The 24,643-nt window shown below is 44.3% G+C and overlaps 1 protein-coding gene across 2 annotated transcripts in view; it reads right to left on the reverse strand.

Annotated features, from left to right (window-relative positions):
* The window catches only part of PTPRG (protein tyrosine phosphatase receptor type G), a 583,893-nt gene that overhangs the window by 134,431 nt on the left and 424,819 nt on the right, over positions 1-24,643 (reverse strand). The window contains exons 10-13 of one of the 2 annotated variants that reach the window (XM_073569808.1): positions 12,960-13,068; positions 5,637-5,686; positions 1,692-1,749; positions 931-1,338 (exon numbers count right to left, since the gene is read on the reverse strand). In XM_073569808.1, coding sequence (XP_073425909.1) covers positions 931-1,338; positions 1,692-1,749; positions 5,637-5,686; positions 12,960-13,068 — 625 coding nt within the window. Of the gene's footprint in view, positions 1-930; positions 1,649-1,691; positions 1,750-5,636; positions 5,687-12,959; positions 13,069-24,643 lie in introns of both variants that reach the window. The other variant, XM_073569806.1, reaches the window with a different exon arrangement.

A 24,643-nucleotide genomic window follows, 5' to 3' on the forward strand; every position in this document is an offset into this window, starting at 1 on the left:
ACGCTTTCTACCAAAAATGGTGCCACACCGGTCAACAGTTCGTGTGTTGCATTTTAATCCAGCCGCATTCATCTCAATGGGATGGAAGTGAGATAGAAAAAAAAAAAATCCAAAAAAAAGGACAGGTGTGGAACCATCTCTGGAAGAAAAGCATCAGGTTTTACCAAGATAATTCCTTTAAAGGAACTCTATAGTCAGAAAACGACCTACGGATTCAATAATTTTTTTGTGTGTTTAAATACATTTCAGAATTTTTGGCGAGGTTTCGGTTTGCTTTTACATATCACAATCTGTATTAAGAAATACAAAAATAGAAATCTTGCAATTTTCACTCCGGTCACTAAGACTTTTCAGACTAGTGTCTTTTCGTTTCAGGAAACAACACATGTACATAGCCACTATGGCCAGATTCTGACCCTGAATGTGTTTTTTCTTTTGTATTAATAAAAGACACACAAAAACCTGAAAGAAACAGTCATTTTCTGATGATAGCTTTCCTTTAAGCGTGTACGGTCCTAACAGTAACATTTCTTGTGCTCAACATCCACTGCGTCGAGTACCACCATCGTGCAGAATTACGCTTCTATAATTTTCCATTGCATTCCCAATCAAATAAAAAGTACTGTACATTATTTTAAAAGTTAATGAAAACATCAGAAAATTCTCACATTTGGTAATAAAAAGGGGGGAAAAAAGCTTCAGAAAATTGGAAAAATTAGTCAACGACAAATTCGAAAGAAAGGGATGGGTGATGTCAAGACATGGAGCAGTGAGGTTAGTGATATGTACAGGAATCTGGGGCAAAAGGTTAGATCTATGTACAGAAGTTCTGAGCAAAGGAAACATTCTTTTTAGTAAGAAAAGTCAGTAGTTTTAAGGACATAGAAGATACTGGTTTAGCCCCCGTAGATGATAGATCTAGTCACCAACCTTGGTTAACAGTGGATCTGTTGTCCAAGTCTATCCCATCGTTTTCAGGAATATCGTAATCTTCTGTAGATGGCACTGAGGTTTGTAAAGGAACTGTACTCCCAGTAGGTGTAGCCCAGTCACTGACGTATAATAAAGTAGTATTTTGTTTTTGCTCGGAATCTATTAAAGTTTCAATAGTACCGGGATCTTTTTTTACATCGGCACTTTCTGTAGTCATGGTAGACTCTGTGTGGTTCTGTACATCTGAAGAATGTGTGTCAACGTCAACCTTCTCCTTCTTTTCGCTGTCCTCGCCTTCCTCCTCCTCCTGTTCTCGTTCACCCTCTTCCCCCTCGCCTTTTTCACCTTTGTCCCCCTCCTCAGCCCCATCGCTGGTTTTTGTAGGCGAAGCATCGTTGTCTGAGCCTGTGGACGGTAAAGGTTCAGTAGTAGACACGACAGGCCTGGCGGCCTGTTTACTGGCGGAAGAGGAAGTGGGGAGGCGAGTGGGCCACACAGTGCTAGGAAAAGAAGGTAAACCACCACCACTAAACCCAAGACCAGCAAGCAGAGTACTTGTCACCACAGAGGCCACGGTAGCTTGGCTCCCACTTGAAGAAGGGCCCATTCCAGTGGCCATTGAAACAAAAGAAAAGGGGATGCCAGAGGAAGTCCAGGTGGAGGATCCAGAACTGATTGGAGCCATGTCAGCGGAGGAAGCAGGGGAAGCAGTAGGCTTGTAGAAGAAAAGAGCAGAAAAAGAAGGGTCAGTACATTACCTGGAATAAGACTTTTAGAAAGTGCACTGGTGGAAATCTCTTTCTCAACTTTCTCATTCTGTATTTAAAATAAAATAAGACACTATTTTCAATCATAAGACTTGCAGGGCTGAAGGGGTTCTTACGGGATTTATTATAAATGTGGATCTCACTTTCAAATGGATTCCAAAGTGGAGTATTTCCATATCATCGAGTGATAAAAAAGGGTATTCCTAGAATTTAACGTTAACAGCTATTAATAGTCAATGTGACAACTTACAAATGCGACTTCTCGGACAACCTTGAAATCCAGGGAATGAGTTTAGGATCCCAAGAACCAGGCTCCACAGCCCTGTCTTGAATCATTCAGAGGTGCACATGCTCAACTTCTGATCCATTTATGTTCTATTGGCCAAGTGCTATACTCACGGTTTGGCATTCTCCGCCAGTCCTTGTTGTGAATGGATCGGTGGTCAAACATGCGCATCTCCACCCCACTGATGATGAGGATATGGAGCAATCACTAAGTTACAGAAGGTTAAAAGGGGCTATCCTAGGAAAACAAGTTATCACCTAAAAACTAGATATTATCTAGTCTTAGGATATGTGATAATTTGTTGATCAGTGGGAGTCCAATCACTAAGACCCACACAAAACAGCAGAAGAATTTGTACCCCATTCGAATTGAGTGGCATGTTTGACAGACGCTTCAATCATTCCCTATGGAGCTGCTTGGCGCTGCACTTGGATTCTCCCCATACAGAACAGAGCAGTGATTGGTCATGCGCAGTGACCCTCCATTTTGGAACGGGGATAAAAGTTCCTCCCCCTGCCGATGGTTGCTAGTCCCAGTGATCGGACCCAAACTAATCGGTAAGTTATTACCTATCCCGCGGACAGGTGATTTCTTGTTTTCACTGGACAACCCCTTAAAATCCACAGGATAGAGTATAACTTTAGATTTTAGGAATACTGCGTTAATGATTATTAATGTTCTCACATCTGTGATTTGAATAAAGGAGCCAAAACTCAGCACCATTATGAAAGGAAAAATGGGCAGCTTTTGCCTCATTTTCCCCCTCAGGATCAAGATCGTCCAAGAGACCAGACCATGATATCATTCACTGATGGCAATCCAAGCAATAAGAATACATCTTTAAAGAGTTTTTGCTACATGTCCTGAACTCCACTTTTACCAGGACATTTCGATGACTGAAGGAGGCTGCCAACCAAGATTATCCGTCTTCACTGTGCCGATTGTCAAGGCCTCATCTCTACCACTAATTACAGCAAGCTATCAATATCTAAAGACCTGAAAAACCCCATTAGTTTCACAATACGAGACTGTACTAAAGTCCATGTGGCATCTTTGTATTCCAGTCTTGTTGGTAGGGAAGAAAATGGCCCATAAGGCAGCAATCAAGAGAGTGCGTTGCCATTTTTGTGCTCCTGGAGGCCATTTTGAAACATTACATAACTATGGGGCTCCTGGGACATGCACCACCAATTCCTTGGGGTCATCTTATCATAGTGTAGACTTTCTGTGAAACTGAAGTTAACTCTTAGTGAACCAGAGATGAAATTATGCTTCTATATAAGAGGGAAATCAGAAATCGCCATTTTTTTTTTCTCCTACCGGATGTCACTCTTATAGCAGGAAAATGGTGTATACAGATGTATAAAAGTGAGTGGGAGGCTGAGAGGACACCATTTTTGTCTACGCCAGGAGAATGGAGGCTTATTGATGCATTTGGCATACAGGCAAGGAGCTTTCTGGACGCATATGGCAGGTAAACACGGTTTTACGTATTTAATTCAGAACTCAAATATAAAAAATTAAATAAAACTGCACAATATAAGTTCTTCATACTAACTAACCCATATATCTTAATCTATTCAATAGGTCACAAAAGTAGAAGTCAATTTTCTCAGCTGAGATTTTAATTACATTTGTGTCCACCGGATGTCACCATTGCATCATCTACAGTCAGCAGCTTTCCCTCCTTAATGTGCCGCTTAGCGACCAAAAAAAAACAAAAAACTGGCACAGAGTGAAGAATAAGGATTTCCTAACAACATTCAATTTATTTCCTCCGGACGCAGAGTTTAAGGTCCAAAGCTAAACTCGGAAATAAAGTGCTACCTGTTTTTATTACAGCTGCGGACAGCAATATGCATGTGATGGGAGATAACTAGTACAGATAGAAGGTTGGCTAAATAGAGAGGCTATAACTATGGAAAGAGACAGTTTCAAAGCATTTTACCAAGACTCGGACACAAATTTCGGTTTTCGCAAAGTTTGATACTTCAGTTTTTATAGTGGAAATCTCCATTAACGCTAGATTACTACGAAGAGTGACCAGATGAATGACAAAAAAAACTAGAAAAGCCATTCCTTGCCAGGAAATTTAACTTAAATCAATCACAAAAACCTAATTTCCACTGAATTTCAGCCCTACCACAAAAATAAACTGCTTACATAATGTCGGTGATTTTCTCGGTAGCTCAGGAGATGGTGTTAACAAGGACAAGGCAGCTGATATTATTACTCTGTCATGCTTTAATTATAAGGGCAGACTGGTTACTTTAAAAGGGGAATGGTGCATGTAATCATTGTCTTCTTCTGTGGACTATGATTACCAGCAAGGAAACACATGAAGGAAACATTTCTTTGCCTCAAAAAGGCTTTACAGGCAAGGACATTGCGACTTGTAAGATTGCTCTTATATCAACCATTTATCGGCTCATCAAGAACTTCAACATGCAGTGAAGAAAGCTGAAGGGCACTCAAAGTCTAGAAAATGCCAGCACAGTTTCCTAAATAGGACTCAACTGTGGGATCGGTTCAACATCCGTGCAGAGCTTGCTCAGGAATGGTAGAAGGCAGGAGTCTATGCAGCTGAACGCACAGTGAGATAAAGGCTTTTGGAGACTGGCCTTGAGTCAAGAAAGACAGAAAACAAGTCACTTCTCTACCAAGAAAAATGTTAAGGACACATGGACATTCTGAATGAAGTACAGGGATTGGACTGCTGGGGACTGGGGTAAATATTTATCAGACTGTTTGGACATGTGGAAGAATGACTGTCCAGAGTAGAAAAGATCCACGCTACCAAAAGTCCTTTGCTTTGTCCTTTACCATAATGCTTTGTAACAACATTCACTATTATTTGTTAGCCATTAAAAGGTATCATACCCACAAGATTCCTATTTTGTTTCTCTCACTGAGAGCACTTTATATACCATAAGTCCTGTGTCATGCCAACAGAAAAGCATCCTCTCAACATTCCCGTGTGGGGCTTCGCCTCCAAGGTGGTGGGCTCACTCCCAATTTTGCCATCAATAAAGAATTGCATCTAAACGTCCTCCAAATACAACTTCTCCCAACCATTGAGAAGCTACTAATTTTCAGAATAATGGAGTTCCATATCACAAGGCAGAAGTTGTAGCCAAGTGACACAGTAAACAAAACATGGACCTTTTTTGGTCCATGATCAGTAAACTTCCCAGATCTCAAACCCAATGGACAGCCTGTGGGTCAATCCTCAAAAAGCAGGTGGAAAAATAAAACATAAAAATTGTGCTGAAATCTAAACACTGATTAGAAAAAAACGGGCAGTCATCAGTCAGGATTTAGCCCATAAGCGGATATCCAACATGCCAGGGTGAAGAGCAGAAGTCTTGAAAAATAAGGGTCAACACTAAAGTTGATGTATTGGTGAACAAAAGTTTCAAAACTTATGAAATGCTGAGAATTGTATTTCAGTAACCATTGAAAGATCTGTCTAAAAGATCTAAAAACGCTAAAGAATTGAAATTTGTGAAAACCTATATTTGTGTCGATCTCAAAACTTTTGGTCACAAATGTAGAAACACAAATACAGAGAACAAAAACTACATTTGATCAACAGGAAATTAATGGTTTATGGAAATAAACATTGAAGAACTAGTTCTTCTTACACTTACCACTCCTGTCTTGACAATTCTTGTTCCTTCAAAAATGCGAGTTGTGTTGGCTGAAAAAAAAAAAAAAAAACGATTTTCAATTTTTTTTTATTTTTTAAAAGAACAGTTTTATGGAATTTATGGCCATGGGACGCCCCTATAATCCTGTGTTTTTTTTTACTACTAGTCTTCCCAGACAAGTTGAACACCTATGGTAATAGCACAAAAACCTATTTTTCTAGGACTCAAACAATGGAATTTAATTAATCAAACATTTATTCCAAGATGGAAGATGACAGGACGGCTTGGAAGAAGGAGAAATTGGACATCACATAATTTACAGCCATTTTTCAATATTTCACATTTCGTTATATATGCACTGGGATAATCAGCTGTAAACAGGTTTTATGAAAGTATTGGACTACACTCACAAAGCAAATGTCTTATTTTCTAATCATCTCCTCCGAGTAGCTAGACTGAAGGACACAGAGAACATAAAATGACAGACAAGGACATTAGCTAGCCGTGATATAAGTGAGAGAATGACCCTGGTAATGTCAGCAGTAACTCTCGTGGGGTGTGGACAGCGGGACACACATAAGTAGACATTACAATTTGATTTTTCCATTACGCGGCTTTTTCCTTAATGGGTTATTCTCCTCTTTTTCATTGAAAAAGTGCTTGTAAAAGGAAGCTTTACCAACGACCGCTATTAAAAAGCCACTCGTTTTACCGGCACTGATCCGCAAGACTGTGGACAAGAATGAAGAGATTTGAGGCTCCTACAACGCCTTAATCGACCTTTATTACAGAACTGTTCATTTCTCTTTGGCCAGATCAGCCTCATTATAACAATGGTGGCGCACATTTTTCACCAGGGAGTTTTCCTGAATCTCCGCTGCTGATGACATAGAATGGCAGCACAGCGCGAGGGGAGCTCCCGTCGCCTCTGCTGTGACATGGCAGCGCAATGAAGTCATCGGCGAGCGCCAGCATGTACACACATACAAGTGGTGCCTCGGGGATCAGAGCAGAGAGCCGGGGTAACAGGAGTGAGGCGAGTATGTTTTTATTTTTATGTTATATGTACATGGCATGTGTGACTATATATGGGCAGTGTGAGGGCTCGTACTGTATATAGGTAACTATGTGGGGGCTCATGCTGTATGTGCGGGGCTATGTGGGGGCTCATGCTGTATGTGCGGGGCTATGTGGGGGCTCATGCTGTATGTGCGGGGCTATGTAGTTGGCTCATGCTGTATGTGTGGGGCTATGTGGTTGGCTCATGCTGTATGTGCGGGGCTATGTGGTTGGCTCATGCTGTATGTGCGGGGCTATGTGGGGGCTCATGCTCTATGTGCGGGGCTATGTGGTTGGCTCATGCTCTATGTGCGGGGCTATGTGGTTGGCTCATGCTCTATGTGCGGGGCTATGTGGTTGGCTCATGCTCTATGTGCGGGGCTATGTGGTTGGCTCATGCTCTATGTGCGGGGCTATGTGGTTGGCTCATGCTCTATGTGCGGGGCTATGTGGGGGCTCATGCTGTTTGTGCGGGGCTATGTGGGGGCTCATGCTGTATGTGCGGGGCTATGTGGTTGGCTCATGCTGTATTCACGGGGCTATGTGGGGGCTCATGCTGTATCCACGGGACTATGTGGGGGCTCATGCTGTATCCACGGGACTATGTGGGGGCTCATGCTGTATCCACGGGACTATGTGGGGGCTCATGCTGTATCCACGGGACTATGTGGGGGCTCATGCTGTATCCACGGGACTATGTGGGGGCTCATGCTGTATCCACCGGACAATGTGGGGGCTCATGCTGTATCCACGGGACAATGTGGGGGCTCATGCTGTATCCACGGGGCTATGTGGGGGCTCATAATGTATCCGTGGGGCTATGTGGGGGCTCATGCTGTATCCGCGGGGCTATGTGGGGGCTCATGCTGTCTCCGTGGGGCTATTTGGGGGCTCATGCTGTATCCATGGGACTATGTGGGGGCTCATACTGTATGTACGGGGCAGTGTGAGGACTCACTAGATGTACAGTTATTTGAGGACTCATGCTGTATGTGCGGGGCTATGTGGGGGCTCATGCTGTATGTGCGGGGCTATGTGGGGGCTCATGCTGTATGTGCGGGGCTATGTGGGGGCTCATGCTGTATGTGCGGGGCTATGTGGGGGCTCATGCTGTATGTGCGGGGCTATGTGGGGGCTCATGCTGTATGTGCGGGGCTATGTGGGGGCTCATGCTGTATGTGCGGGGCTATGTGGGGGCTCATGCTGTATGTGCGGGGCTATGTGGTGGCTCATGCTGTATGTGCGGGGCTATGTGGTTGGCTCATGCTGTATGTGCGGGGCTATGTGGTTGGCTCATGCTGTATGTGCGGGGCTATGTGGTTGGCTCATGCTGTATGTGCGGGGCTATGTGGTTGGCTCATGCTGTATGTGCGGGGCTATGTGGTTGGCTCATGCTGTATGTGCGGGGCTATGTGGTTGGCTCATGCTGTATGTGCGGGGCTATGTGGTTGGCTCATGCTGTATGTGCGGGGCTATGTGGTTGGCTCATGCTGTATGTGCGGGGCTATGTGGGGGCTCATGCTGTATGTGCGGGGCTATGTGGTTGGCTCATGCTGTATGTGCGGGGCTATGTGGTTGGCTCATGCTGTATGTGCGGGGCTATGTGGTTGGCTCATGCTGTATGTGCGGGGCTATGTGGTTGGCTCATGCTGTATGTGCGGGGCTATGTGGTTGGCTCATGCTGTATGTGCGGGGCTATGTGGTTGGCTCATGCTGTATGTGCGGGGCTATGTGGTTGGCTCATGCTGTATGTGCGGGGCTATGTGGTTGGCTCATGCTGTATGTGCGGGGCTATGTGGGGGCTCATGCTGTATGTGCGGGGCTATGTGGTTGGCTCATGCTGTATGTGCGGGGCTATGTGGTTGGCTCATGCTGTATGTGCGGGGCTATGTGGTTGGCTCATGCTGTATCCACGGGACTATGTGGGGGCTCATGCTGTATCCACGGGACTATGTGGGGGCTCATGCTGTATCCACGGGGCTATGTGGGGGCTCATGCTGTATCCACGGGGCTATGTGGGGGCTCATGCTGTATCCACGGGGCTATGTGGGGGCTCATGCTGTATCCACGGGGCTATGTGGGGGCTCATGCTGTATCCACGGGGCTATGTGGGGGCTCATGCTGTATCCACGGGGCTATGTGGGGGCTCATGCTGTATCCGCGGGGCTATGTGGTGGCTCATGCTGTATCCGCGGGGCTATGTGGGGGCTCATGCTGTATCCGCGGGGCTATGTGGGGGCTCATGCTGTATCCGCGGGGCTATTTGGGGGCTCATGCTGTATCCACGGGACTATGTGGGGGCTCATGCTGTATCCACGGGACTATGTGGGGGCTCATGCTGTATCCACGGGACTATGTGGGGGCTCATGCTGTATCCACGGGACTATGTGGGGGCTCATGCTGTATCCACGGGACTATGTGGGGGCTCATACTGTATGTACGAGGCAGTGTGAGGACTCACTAGATGTACAGAGTTATTTGAGGGCTCATACTGTATCTAGGGGCTATGTGCGGCTCATACTGTATAGAGGGAGTTATGTGGGGCTCATACTGTATAAAGGGGTTTTGTATGGACTCATACTTTATAGGAGCTGCGTGTGGACTCATACTGTATATAGGCGGGCTGTATGAGGAGTCTATGTAGGGGTTTGTGAGGGCTCATACTGAATATAGGTGGGCTGTATGGGGGCTCATTGTATGTAGGTGGCTATGTGGTACGCATAATGTATATAGGGGATGTCAGCATACTTAATTGTTAATATTAAGCAGAACTAATTTCAGCTTATTGGTTCGGCCTCCACAATAGTCATGGTCTCTCATGTGGCCCCTTGGGAAAATTAATCTCCCACCCCTGCTCCATTGTATATAGTGGTATGTTATGTATAGTGCTTTACATAAGGGAAAAATTTGCGCAGCGCGGTTTGTGTGACGTTATCTTGGTCATTTCAATCTACAAATGTGCGCTACTCACATAACCTACCACACAAGCTCTTGAAGGGGATCATGTCACATGATACATTGGGTACCTTGGGGGGGGGGGGTCCACGCTTTCTAAACCGCTGGGGGACCTCGCTACTCTTAAACCTCTGCTGTTTGTAAAGCATTTGATTGTAAGGTAAGTGCAAAGCGTGACAAAAGGTTTCTTATGTTTCCCTTGATTCTGTTTTCTCCAGAGGAGAACAGTACTTGTAAGTTTTTTGCTATAGAGCTTGTAAGGGCTGCTCTGAAACAGACTGGATGCTGCAAAAGCAAAGCCGCCTCTGCTTGCAACATGGGAGAGCACACAGTTTGGGACAGAGGCGCTGCCATGCCACTGGTCTGCTGTATGAATGAAGTGGTACTGTGCATGTGTCTGTGCTGCTTTCTTCATTTTTATGAGACAGACTACCTCATTTGCCTCAGTCAGTGCCATGAAAGTGAATAGAGCCGCCATGGTACATGCTCCCTACTGCTCTATTCACACAAGGGATTTTGGGGACTTACATTCTTATTAATGATCATACATTTATCACCCATATTGTAGACTTGTTAACAGTTGACTTTAAAGGGATAATTGCTTAAGGCGTAATCAGAAAATGATTTAAAATCAGGTTTTTACATTAAAGGCTTTTTGTTTTGTTTTTTTTTTGTTTTTTTTACATTTGATACGGTAATTTTGTTTTTGTTTATAAAAGTTTCCATATTACTATTCCCCTCCATTAAAAAAGACATTTTGCATTTTTTTTGCTTTACAATGGTCTTCTTGTTCTGTACAAAAGACTTTTCAGCAGTCCCATTATCATCACAGACAGGACGACGGTGAAACATAACAGAATCCACTTTTCACAATAGAGGATGTCACAGCGCACCTTCTCCCCCTCCCTTCAAAACAACCTCTTGAGATTAGAGTGTGACCAGATAATGCTTCTATAAAAATCAGTCTATGTTAATGTGCTCCAGCAGCAGTTTTTAATATAGATTGCGATATGAAAAATAAAAAAAAAAAAATAAATAAAAATGTAAAAAAAAAAAAAAAATTCAACAAAACCCTAATTTAAACAATAGTTTATTTCTTTATGACACATTCCCTTTGAATGTATTTAGGCTACATGATAATATAGAAAAAAAAGCTCAACTGTGAATGTGTCAACCAATAGTTTTCCCCACAGGAAAAGCTCAGCAAATTTAGAGATTTTCATAAAATTGGACGCACCATAGCCACAATTTGGATCAATTTTCCCTGGAGGGGAGAATTTAATTTGGGTCATGTTAATGGCTTTCCAACAATTTGCAAATGACTAAGGCCGGGGTCACACTTGTGAGTGCAATGCAAGAAACTAGCGCGAGTCTCTCGCCTCAATACCCGGCACTGCCGCCGATGGTTTGGACCGGAGCGTTCAGCTGCATAGAAATACAGGCAGCCGCATACTCCTCTGGTCCGAGTGCCGGCGGAAGTGCCGGGTATTGAGGCGAGAGACTTGCGCGAGTTTCTTGCATTGTACTTGCAAGCGTGACCCCGGCCTAAAAGGTTATCTCTTAGTCTTAAAATAGGAAGGAATGGAAGTCCACTGATTTTTGTTTTTACCTAAAAGATCGTTTGTTAAGAAACAAGATCATTCTTACTGGTATTTTCTTGCAATTTCTTTGAAAATAAAGTTTTACTTTGCCAAAAATGTTGGATTTTCGGACTTGATACATTTGGATATTAATGGGTATCTTAGCAAGTAAGTGATGCCCATGTTCTCTACTGTGGTTGGGTCACCGGTAAAGAAAGTTCTGATGCATGGGGTAAGTAACGTTCTACAGCTCTGGGCCTCTCCAGAGCCAACAACAGATGCACTAATTAAGCTTAACAGATTGATTTAGGATCTTATGTGAAGACTTGCAAGTTCAGCAGCTCTCGCTCCATTACTCCTCTGTAGGGGCTGTCAGCAGGCAATGTCTATCCAGATTAATTTTCAGGTTTACCATCCATGAAAACATCAACTTTTTACACTCTACAAAGTACCCAGTAAATATTTGCTTCATTTCCAATTTTGGACTAACAATGCCAGGCTCTTCATTTCGGTTTACGGCCACCTGACGGTCCGAACGGCTGCCGTGAATCTCTTCGGAAGCAGTCGAACGAACGGTTAATTTATTTTGCATATCTTAATTACAAAGCGCAACACGCAGATTTGATTTCTGACAGCTCATTTTTAGAAGTACCGTATAGCGGTTACCGACAAAGTGGAAATTAATTGGCCGGAGTAAAAATTAAAAAAGACTAAAATAGGCAAATAAGACTACTGAGAAGCAGGAGCGTAAAATGTTAATATATAATTTATGAGAAACTTTAAAAAAAAAAGTACATATATTTTGTCTAAATATCTTATGACATACATTGGTTAAAGACGAAGGTTTATAAAAACAAAAATTGAAAAAAAACTATGAATATAAGATCTGTATTACAGCTAAAAATAATGAGGGAACCTCTCCAAAAAACTGAACAACGGAAAGGCAGATTCTGAGTGACCCGAGTGGCCCATTATTGCGGTTTAGCCCCTTTATCCTGAAAGGAGATGGGCTGCAATACTATACACAGCTCATTGACAAGTTTTTTTTTGTTAATCCTGTAAATCCATCTTAAACCATTAGATTCTGAATTAATCCTGGAGTGAGATAGAATCACAACTCTCAGACTGCCTAGTGGCTCTCCAGATGCATAAATATATGAAGCGGTCATGTTCGGGTCGTGAGAGCCACTTGTCAGTCCGTTCACTGGGTTCCCATTTGGGTCCGAATTGTACGGTCTTCCGACTGACCCCTAAAGCTGAACCCCCATATGGTTCATGGTAATAATAGACGTGCGTGGCCACTTACTCGATAATATGGTTGACTTGGACAATGTGGAGTTTTACTTTAGCTTCTGCTGGTTGAGCAATGAGATAAAAAACGACCATTAATGTACAGAGTTGAGCAAAAAAATTTGCAGGACCCTAATAAAGCAACTATATCATTGATCCATTGCCGCCGGATCAGATTATTGCAAACCTCCTACCGGCAACCCCAGCGCTTCTTTCAATTAGGTGGCCACTTTGACGTCAATACATTACGGCTAGACAACGTGTGATTTTGCAAGGTCCTATGAAATCACAAAAGGGACCTTTGATCCCGCAAGTAGGAGTTTTCCAGAACTCTAATCCGGCAGCCACGAACTACCGATAAGACTGCCAGAACCGGGTCCGACCAATCTTTTTGCTTAACACAAGTGTATCCATTACCCAAACTGGAAAGGTTTCTTACCTTGAAAAAGCATTGTTTGGCTAAAGTCACTCCGCATGTCATTGCGACATACCGCCTGCACTCTGAACAGGTATAGGATATCGGGTGAGACATGGTTAATGGTGACATTCTGCAGAGAAAAAAGTAAAATAAGAAAAAAAAAAAGTGACAAGGTTCATTAGGAACATCGAGACTCTAAATACATGAGCTAAGGCAGACGACAACGGCCGGGAATATTCCCAGACTCCTAGTATGCCGTATGATATTTATATATTCACATCACACTCTCTAAAACACTCGCCCAAAAAGCTCCGAGTCCCTAAATACACTACAAGGTATTAATTTAAAACTGTCATGGATGTCATTAAAAAAGCAATTTTAAGAGCTCAATAATGCTCGCCTTCACAAAGAAACGTCGGAAAAATATTTATGCGGCCAATAAAATGATAGATCAGTTGGAATCTATGTATTTTTCACTTGTTTGTCTCTTTGGCTTTTATGCCTTTTTTATGGAGCAATAAAACCGATGAAGTGTCTTGTGCTACATGCCCAAGCCAAAGGCGATATCATAAGTAGCCCCCATAAATAATGAGTGCGGAGCACACCCCTCTCTACCTCAATTTACTTCTCAAGTAGAACATTGAAATGTCCTTTGTTACAGGAAAAAAATGTCACTGGAGAAGCAGAAGACAGCAGAACGGTCTGTTCCTAGACTCCCCTTGCGTTATTAGACTATCACACAATGTACTATACACAGACTGGACAAAGCGGTATGACATTCTAGAGGATGGTCGACCACAAGGTACATTCAGGCTTTGGTGTGTCGAAAGCTGAGAAATTAAAGTACAATTTACATCACACTTTACTTTTTTTTTTTATCAGTTTTCTACCAGAAGTTAAAGAGGTTGACCACTACACTATTGATGACGCATCCTTTTTATAGGCAATCCTTATCAGATCAGTGAGGGTGTGACCTGCGGCAGCCCCGCCAATCAGCTGTCACTGGACCAGATGCAAGTTCTCAAATGCTCCAGGAACAGCAGCTCCGTCAAAACTATAATGGCCAAGGCCGAATTATACAGATCCATCCCCTATTCATTTAAATAAGGGTGGATCTCCAGTACCCAGTCACGGACACAAAATAAACAACTGAGCCGCTGTGTTCCGGCACCAACTGAGAACTTCCGACCAACACAGACAGCATCTGATGGGCAGAGGTGTCGGGTGTGGCACCCTCACTGATCATATATTTATATCCAATCCTGAGGATAGACTATCAAAAAAAGTAATGTCCAACCCCTCTGACTGAATTCACATCCATATGTCACATCTTGCCCACAGGAAGCAACAGCCTCATATACACCGAAGAGACTGTTAGTATGAGTCAGAAGACACCTAGTCAGTCCAGGCACTATGGTCTTCAGATGTTCCATAAAATATGAACCTGTGAATTAAGCCTAAAGGTTGAGATATGGACATGACTTGTTGACAACAATCCTCAGGGGCGATCTAAGGTAGCTTGGAGGTGGGACTACCAACTTAATGGATCTTTATATAGAAAATAGGAAAATTATACAAGCGATGGACCAACAACTGCAGAGGGTTTGAGGGAGGACCTAAGCTGCAGCTCGTTGGTCCACAGTTGCAATGGTACCCAATTTTTTATGAGAGAATCTGACACTATGAAAAATGTCTCTGAACTACTATGTATGAATAGAAACAGAATCCAACAGTGTAATTCTTCTTTCGGAGTGCTTTCTCACATAAGCCGACTCACAGTCCATGCTGTGCACTGTAGTGGATCCTCCGGACTCCTAAACTCAGATAAAATACAGCAGGACTCCTAGGCGGTTCATTTCCATACAGACTAAAGATCAATTGCAGATCTACTCTATGGGAGGAGTGTAACTGTGAAAGCGAGTTGAGAGAGAATTATGTAGTTGTAATCTGTACCTCTTCAGCTCTCCACACATTATAGCAGTTCACGAGAAAATTCATTTTAGCTGCTACCAGCCATCATGTTGCATACATATAGGTCCTTGAATACTCGGTTAACATATGCATTAGAATTGAGACCTTTGTGGAGTGACTTTTAATAAATGCATATGGCACCTTGACAATGTGAGGGCAATAATTGGTTAAGTCTAGATGGAGCCTAGAGCACTATATAGTAATATAGCAGATAGGATTGAAGAAAAATAACCTCAACAGTGAAGTTACCAATTGCTTCATATTATCGAACAGCTTTGTGCTTTTAAAGTGGGATACATCGGAAACCTCAACTCAACTGAACATTGGTGACCTGCCTCAACCAGTGATTGACTGAGAGGGTCTTTCTAGCCATTACTGGTGTGTGGAGAATGGGACCGGGAAGTACAGACTAGCAAAACTGGGTAAGCTCTGAAACAGAACCCATGAGGGATTGGAGAGGGTGATAATTTATTTTTACCTAGCCTGAGTAAGCAAACCTCTAAGGGAAGCCACAGGTAATTAGGTCATTTATATGGGCTGGCAGGTAAAAAGTTGAAATAAAGGACACTTCTATATATCTGCAATCTGATGTCTAATTCCAGAGAAATCCATATTTTTGTTAATATGTAAATGAGCTGTTAAGATCTATGGTCCGGGAATAGATCTTCCTGAAAGTCAACCTCCAGAGATTATTTTAAATGGAAGGGGGTGTTAACAGTGTGAGACATGTAATGACTGACAGTCTGCTCTACTGACCTACATGCCTTACTCGTGCAATGTGCTCTTTCAGTTAAAATAAGCTCTGGAGGAAGATTCTTGGGATGATCTATGTTCCTCCCATAGATCTTAAAAGCTAATTTACATATTAAGAAAAACATGGATTTCTCTGGAATAAGACATCGGATGGCATATCAAATCATTATTTTATTCAGCTTCCTATGACCTGTACAGTATATGCTCATATAGCGGGCTTAGAAAGATTGATCCTGCTGACAGATAGTCTAACTTCCAAAAGGTATTCTACAGCCATTCTGACATGTATTTTCAAAGTGTGTACATTAGCATCACCAGGTCTAAGATATATTTATTAATGTGTGCAGTTTGTATTCTAAAAAGGTATCTTATCATATTGGACATTAATGAATACAAAGCAAAGTACCGTAATAAATTTTTCGACATGGCTGATATTGAAAAGTCTTAAAGGGGTAGTCTAGCACCTAAAATGTATTAACGAAACATCTATCCTTACATGTTAACCCTTTCGTAGTTTGCTTTATTAACCAACACCCTACACTTACTCCCTACCTGGCTAATCCATATGTATGTTTTGTTATTGTACTTCCTGTAATGTTTTGTTTGAAAGGAGTCTCAAAATGTGAAATCACAGGCAGCCGGGGCTGCACTCAGTCCCAGCAGCATCCATTGCCCCTCCTGAAACAGAACGTCATCAGGGGGGCAGCGCTGCAGTTACTCACTAGTTTCTTCCATTGCCGCCCCCCTCTGAAAACATCCAGGATAATGGGTGATGGACACTGCCAGAGATGCGAGTGCAGCGCCGGCACTCTGCTTCCATCTCCACCAGGTTTTTTGATTAATAAGATTAAAATTTCAATCTACTGGGATTTTTAGGACAAAAAAAATTCCCCTTTTCTTTTTTTTTATGTGAACATTGATATCAATGCAGGGATGTGTCATATTGGTGCCTATGGTTATAATATATCAAACGGGAAACAAAATGGAAGGTTTTTTTTTGGGTTGACGCCAACATGTTAAACCAGAGCTTTAAGCGATATGCAATGCCAAGATAAAACATTCCTAGTTTTCAATTAATTTGACATAATATCCTGTTTCCTACATCTATACACATTCATGAATTAACAGTGATATGAACTATATTCGCAATTCAAGCTGCTTTTGCTAATCATTGCTCGTCCAACTTCATCCCCCCCCCCCCCACACACCCCAACTGCTGTCCCCTATGATAATATAATGGTTACAAAAGAAAATCATCCCGGAACATTGTAACCTTGTGCGTCGTTCAATTGATTCCTTCTCTATTCTCTGAACCACAGTGGTTCCCTACGTGACCCAGATAACAATGTCTAGTGGGGCAACAGAAAATATAAATGGAAATGAAGGAAAGTAATCTTTATCTGGGAGTGTTATTGTGGAAGTTATGGAGCTGGCCCAAGAGGACTGCACATTCAGATATAAAATCCGAAAAAAAAAAAAGTCATTAGGCGATGTATTGTACACGCTGGCATTTTTCATGTACATACACAATTCCAGATTCCGTTATGTTACCAGCCGGTTCAGATTAACATTAAATGAAGCCCTCTGAAACCTGAAAGTGTTACTTTGATTTCTTGCAAGGGCAAGGAAATGTACGCTGGTTTAAAGAGAATGCTGAATGAGGAAATCCTAAAATAGTTTGGAGCTGAAATAATATTTGCATTTAAAAGCAATCTGGCCAAGTAATTTTTTTCTTTGTCTGGTCAAATCTTTCCTCAACCCCTAGGCTACTACGGATTGTCTTCAACCATACATGAACAACGATGGGTTCCCCATTTGTAGAAATCTGTTGTGTTCAAAAAGGTAGTTAATCTGATGGCTTGGAAGCTAAATGTCACACATTCCTTCATTTACTGTTGCTCTATTTTTCACTCTGTTTCATTGCAGCCATTTGATAAATTCAAAGAAGTTAATTTTTTTCTCATTAATGTACACTCTGCCCCCCATCTTGGCAGAATAAAAAAACAGGAATGTAGACATTTTTGCAAATTTATTAAAAAAGAAAAAACGAAATATCACATGGTCATAAGTATTCAGACCCTTTATTCAGACACTCGTATGTAAGTCATATGCTGTTTACTTCCTTGTGATCCTCCTTGAGATGGTTCTACTCCTTCCAGCTGTGTTTCATTAAGCTGATAGGACTGATTTGAAAAGGCGCACACCTGTCTATATAAGACCTCACAGCTCAAAGTGCATGTCAGGCCAAATGAGAATCATGAGGTCAAAGGAACTGTCCTAGGAGCTCAGAGACAGAATTATGGCATGGGACAGATTTGGCCAAAGTTTCAAAAGAATTTCTGCAGTACTCAAGGTTCCTAAGAGCACAGTGGCCTCCATAATCCTTAAATGGAAGAAGTTAGTGACCACCAGAAGTCTTCCTAGACTTGGCCGTCCAGCCAAACTGCGCAATCTTGGGAGAAGAGCCTTGGTGAGAGAGGTAAATAAGAACCCCAACATCACTGCAGTTGAGCTCCACAGATGCAGTAAGGAGATGTGAGAAAGTTCCACAAAGTCAACTATCACTGCAGCGCTCCACCAGTCGGGCCTTTATGGCAGAGTGGCCCGACGGTAGCCTCTCCTCAGTGCAAGACATATGAAAGCCTGCATAGAGTTTTCTAAAAAAAAACAAAAACATGAAGGACTCCCAGATTATGAGAAATAAGATTCTCTTGTCTGATGAGACGAAGACAGACCTTTTTGGTGATGATTCTAAGCGGTATGTGTGAAGAAAACCAGGCACTGCTCATCACCTGCCCAATACAATACCAACACTAAAACATGGTGGTGGCAGCTTCATGCTATGGGAGTGTTTTTCAGCTGCAGGGACAGGACAACTGGTTGCCATTGAAGGAAACATGAATGCGGCCAAGTGCAGAGATATCCTGGATGAAAACCTCTTCCAGAGTGCGCTGGACCTCAGACTTGGCCGAAGGTTCACCTTTCAACAAGACAATGACCCTAAGCACACAGCTAAAATAACAAAAGGAGTGGTTTCGAAACAACTCTGTGATCATTCTTGACAGGCCCAGGCAGAGCTCTAACCTAAACCCAACCGAGCATCTCCGGAGAGACCTGAAAATGGCTGTGCACCAACATTCACCATCCAACCTGACGGAACTGGAGAGGATCTGCAAGGAAAAATGGCAGAGGATCCCCAAATCCAGGTGTGAAAAACTTGTTGCATCATTCCCAAGACGACACATGGCTGTACTAGCTCAAAAGGGTGCTTCTACTCAATACTGAGCAAAGGGTCTGAATACTTATGACCATGTGATACAATAATGAGAAAAAAAAACACGGGTATTACATACCTGGTAATGTGTTTTTTCATGAGACATGACGGCACCACGAGAGAGAGGGGATCCGCCCCGCGAGGACAGGAAACCTTCAAGATAAAAGGGGCGGCTCCTCTCTCCGCATCAGTTGTTTTACAGAGAACTACGCAGGTTAGTGTACACATAAATAATACATCCTTAACACTACTAAATTTCCAACACCAAAGGGAGTGTATAATGCTAATAATGCACCCAACTAATGATGTGATCAATAGGGAGGGAATATAAGGGTGCCGTCATGTCTCATGAAATAACACATTACCAGGTACGTAATACCCGTGTTTTTCCATTCTACATGATGGCACCACGATAGAGTTAGAGATTTGTATTCTCTTCAGGGAGGAATCACTGCTTGTAACACTCTTGTCCCGAATGTGAGATCAGAGGTAGCAGATAGGTCTAATCTGTAATGTTTGAAAAAGGTAGACGTATAGCATGATGGCCTCTCTCACCAATCTAGCTATAGTCTGCTTAAAGGCTTTAAGGCCTTTTCTTGCCCCCGGTATGAGACAAATAAGGCCCTCTGTTTTCTCCAAGGTTTTGTCATCTCTAAATACTGTAGGATACATCTCCTAACGTCTAAGCAATGAAGTCTCTCCTCCTTCTGGTTACCGGGGTTAGGACAAAAGGATGGTAAGACTATCTCCTGAGCCCTGTGGAATTTCGACACTACCTTAGGGAGATATGCTGGGTCTAATTTTAAAACAACCCTATCGTCCATGACCTGAGTGTATGGCGGGTCTGCTGACAGTGCATGTAAGTCTCCGACCCTACGGGCCGATGTGAGTGCCACTAATAAGGCTGTCTTTAAAGTTAACACTTTATCTGACGCTGCGTTTAGCGGTTCAAATGGACTTTCTGTCAGAGATAAGGACTAAATTTAGATCCCAGGGAGGAGGCATATGAGACGGGACAGAGTCAGCTCTAGTACAGGCCCGGATAAACCTGGTCACCCATCTATCTAATGTTTGCCAGGTCATAGTTGAATACGGCTGCCAGGGCTGAAACGTGAACTTTGAGGGTACTGACAGCTAACCCCAACTCTAAACCCTTCTGCAGAAACTCCAGTACTGCCCCTACCGGTACTTCTCCCTCCCGTATCGGGCCTGAGGTATATAAAAATTTCCTCCATATCCTTCCATAAATTTTCGTAGTTACTGGTTTTCTGCTACTTAGTAAGGTGGATACTAACCCCGCTGAGAAACCTTTTTTCTCTAACAGTGACCTTTCAAATTCCAGGCTGTCAAATGCAGCCTGGACTTCGGAGGGTGATTGAAGGGACCCTGTGTTAGCAGGTCGTGATCCTCTGGGAGCACCCATGGGTCAGTCACTGACATCACTCTCAGCCAGTAGAACCACGGTCTTTTCGGCCAAAAAGGAGCTATCATAATTACTCTGGCCTGGTCCTCCCTGATCTTCCTCAGAACTGTTGGAATGAGGCATATTGGAGGGAAGGCGTACATGAGACCTGGTGTCCACTTTATCCTGAAGGCGTCTACTGCCAACGGCCTGTCTGCTGGACTTAGGGAGCAGAATTTTTGAACATTCTTGTTGGTTTTTGAGGCGAAGAGATCTATGATGGGTTTCCCCCACATATGTACAATCCGTTGAAAAATGGACTCTTTTAGGCACCATTCTCCTTGCCTCAGGTGGTTCCTGCTCAGAAAGTCTGCCTTCAGGGTGTCTACGCCTCGAATATGCAGGGCCGATAATGAAAGGAACTGGTGTTCTGCTAGAGCCATGATCCTTCCTGCTATCTGCATCAGGGACCGAGAACGGGTGCCCCCCTGGTGGTTCACATGTGTGACTGCTGTCCGGTTGTCTGATAGGACTCTCACATGATGTCCTCTTAGGTGTGTCAACAATCCTTCCAGCGCCCTTTTGATGGCTAGTAGCTCCCACTCGTTTGAGGATAGATTTCTTCCCTCCTGGACCCAGGGATCCTGGAGCCATAGTGTGTCTAGATGGGCTCCCCAGCCCCAAGGACTGGCGTCCGTTCTGACTACTCTGGAGGCTGTGTATGTCCAGGGCACTCCTCTTGGAGAGGACTATCTGTAACCACCACTTGAGTGACTGGAGTACAGGGTCCGGGAGGGTGAGCTTCTGCTGTAACTGCCCCTGAAGCCTCAGGTCATTTTGTAGAACACACCACTGAAGTTCTCGTGTGAAACTGGGCCCATTTTACTGCTGGTATGCAGGAAGTTAGGGACCCCAACACTGACATGACCCTTCTCAGAGTCAATTCTGTTTTTTTTTTTTTTTTAATGTTGCCATGATTAGATTTTTGATCTTCTCTTCTTTCTCCTCTGGAAGGAGACACTCCTGTACCACCGAGTCCATTGTTAAGCCCAAAAAATTCTGGATCATTGCTGGTACCAGTTTGGATTTTTTGAGGTTCAGTTGCCAACCCAGGGTCTGTAGTGTCTCCATCACTATTTTGACTTGTTCCTGACAGTGAGAGAAATTTCTTCCCACTATCAAGAAGTCATCCAGATATGGTATCACCAGAGTGTCTTTTTCCCTGAGATGCGCTGGGACCTCTGCAATTAATTCTGTGAAGACTCGGGGGGCTATCGCTACACCAAAGGGCAGAGCCCTGTATTGAAAGTGACGCCACTGAGACCTTATCTGGACCGCCACTCAGATATTTGCGGTCTTGTTGCCGGATCGGGACATGATAGTAAGCATCCTTGAGATCCAGGACTGCCATGTAGCACTGAGGATAGAGGAGCTTCACCGCTGACCTTATCGTTTCCATCTTCTTGAATGATGGAACTATCAGATATTTGTTGAGGCCTTTCAAATTTATGATCGTCCTCCAGGAATTGTCTGGCTTTTTTTTTTTTTTTATAAGAAATAGGGGGGAGTAAAACCCTTCCTTCTTCTCTTTTTCCGGAATTTCTTCCAGCACATGTTTTTCTAGGAGTGATACTACTTCTCCTTCCAGACTTTCTTGTTTTTCTTGAGATGACTGTAGTGGAGTCTGCATGTATTTTCGTGGTGGCCAGTGGTGGAATCTTAATTCCAGATCCGACTCTACTATTTGTCGGATCCAGGTACTGGACGAGATCCTCTCCCAGGCTGGGAGGAAGTGAGAGAGCCTTCGTCCCACCTGAGAAGGACCGTCACTGGGAGGGTTTTTTGGCGTCTTTGGAGGGCTTGCCAAAATAGAAGCCTCTCCCACCTCTGGCTCGCTTGTCAGAATTGTTTGTCTCGATCCCTGTACTGCTGTCTTCTGAATTTTCGGCCCTTCTGAAAGGAGCGCTGAAAGGCCTGAAATGGCTGTTTTGGGAAATTCTTTTTGTCCCCGGCTTTCTCCAACACGTCATCCAATGCCGGTCCAAACAGGAAATTTCCCTCACATGGCAGAGAGCAGAGTTTCATCTTTGCCCGAGTGTCCCCCGGCCAGCATTTGAGCCATACTGCCGGGCGTCCTACATTGGTTAAGGCCGCTGACTTTGCTGCTAGCCTGGCTGAATCTGCTGAAGCCTCCACGAGAAAGACTGCCGCTGCTCTGATGGCCGGCAATGCTTCCAGAATAGATTCCCTGGGGATTCCTTGCTCTAGCTGGTCTTCCAGGTTGTCCACCCATATGTTCAGGGACCTAGCCACACAAGTGGCCGCGATGGCGGGCCTTAGGGTCCCAGCCGAGGCCTCCCAGGCCTTTTAAGACAATTGTCTGTCTTTCGGTCCAGAGGTTCTTTTAGAGAACCTAAATCCTCAAAAGGGTAGGGAGGATTTCCTGGCGACTTTTGATATCGCTACATCAATTTTTGGAGCTCTATCCCAGGATGAGGATGCCTCTACCTCAAAGGGGTACCTCCTTTTTAGGGAATTGATTATCTGGGACTTCTCTGGTTTTTCCCATTCCCGTTTTAGGAGTCCTTCCAGTTGTTCATTAATAGGGAAGGCTCTAAGTTTTTTTTTTTGTAGTCCACTAAACATAAGTTCCTGAGCTGTCTTTTTTGCTCGCTCATCTACCAGCCCCATGGTAGACCGGATTGCTTTTATAAGCTTATCTGTAGCTTCTACTGGGAATGAGTCTTCCTCATCAGAACTACTATCTGAATATTGGGTTTTATCTGAGTCCTCCTCTGACCCTGTGGAGTCCTCCTGAGAGACTCTCTCTGGTTTTGCTATCCGTATCCGCTGACTGTAATGCCCTTACTGATCTGCAAACCTCTGTTTGAATTAGGGTTCTCAGACTGTCAGAGAATGAGGGTGTCTCTTCCGCTACTGTCTTGTTAATACAATCCTGGCACAATCTTTTATTCCAGGATGCTCCTAAGGGACTATTGCATAAAGGACATTCTTTATTTTTAGTTTTTTCCCTACTCTTCTTAGGGACCTCCTATACTCCACCCCGCCAATGTATGTAAAAGAGGGGAGAGAGGAGACAAGAGAGAGAGAACAGACATTAGAGTGCTGGACTTTCTCGAAGTTCACTCACCACTCGGACGCTTCACAGAATGGGTACCGGATCTGGAGGCTGACTGGTCTTCTCACTGTCTCCCAAAGAGACTAGGGACCCCTCCTTTTTGCGGTGACGATCCGCCCGTGCGCTGCCTGAGCAGCTTCCATTTCTGCTGCGGCGTGTCTGGCTCTTCTCCTCTGAGCGCGACCGCCTCTCCTTCGCCTCCTGATGTGGTTGCAGGTGCTCTGGCGAAGGGCTCTCCATCTAACCAGCTGCTTTGCTGCTGCCTCTTGGTGAGAGTAGTCACACTTGACCCGTAAATGGCTTGGTGACGCTTACTAGCAGTTCGGCTGTGTTTAAACAACAGCATTCCCTTAACAGCATTCCCTTTTTTTTTTTGATGAACACCTGGTTGTGCACCTGTGTCCCCGCCTCCTGAATTGTGTGTGTGTGCGCGCTCCCAGCCATCATATCTGGTGCACGCTCCTTTAGAGCCCACTCTGTCTGCGCTTGTGCACTCCTGGCTGAGGCAGTAACGTGCGCACCCAGCCGCTACATCCGGTGCGCGCTCTGTACCGCTGCCTCCTGCGCGCCCCTGAACTGATAATCGGAGCGCGCCCTCCTTGTAAGCATGGACCGCCTAGGTGCTGGTCTCCTTGGTGATTGAAGAGTCGCCCACGCTGTGGTGTGTGCTCCACCCTTAGTGCCGGCCCCTGTGCTGAAGCCCAGCTTCACTTTCGGAGCACACCTGGGCCGTTTCCGGTACGCGCCCGGCCCGTGTACCTGCGCCATACACCTGGCTTTCTCCTGCCATACCCCCTTTTACACCGAGCTGCTCTGCCATGGCCTTCAGATCGAAGAGCCACCCACGCTGTGTACTACCTTGTCTGGACCGGAGGAAGTAACAGCACCGCCACTTACTACAGGTATTTTCTCCCCTGAGGCAGTTCTTCTGGCTCTTACTTGCTCAACAGGGAGGGTATACATATGTGGTCTCCAAGGAGCTTTAATCTCTGCCCGGGCACCGATGTGTCACACGAGCTGCATGGCCACCTTATGTCAACAGGGAGGGAGAACGGAAAGTGGCCTCCGTGGACTTCTATGGGGTATGCTTGGCATCAGGGAGGGAGCACCCAAAGTGGCCTCCGAGGCTTCCAACTTCACCCGGGCTTCTGCCTCACGGGCTGTGG

This window comes from Dendrobates tinctorius, unplaced genomic scaffold (genome assembly GCF_039654945.1).
Source record: "Dendrobates tinctorius isolate UK_male_01 unplaced genomic scaffold, ASM3965494v1 ptg000027l, whole genome shotgun sequence".
In the NCBI taxonomy this organism is placed as follows: Eukaryota; Metazoa; Chordata; class Amphibia; order Anura; family Dendrobatidae; genus Dendrobates; species Dendrobates tinctorius.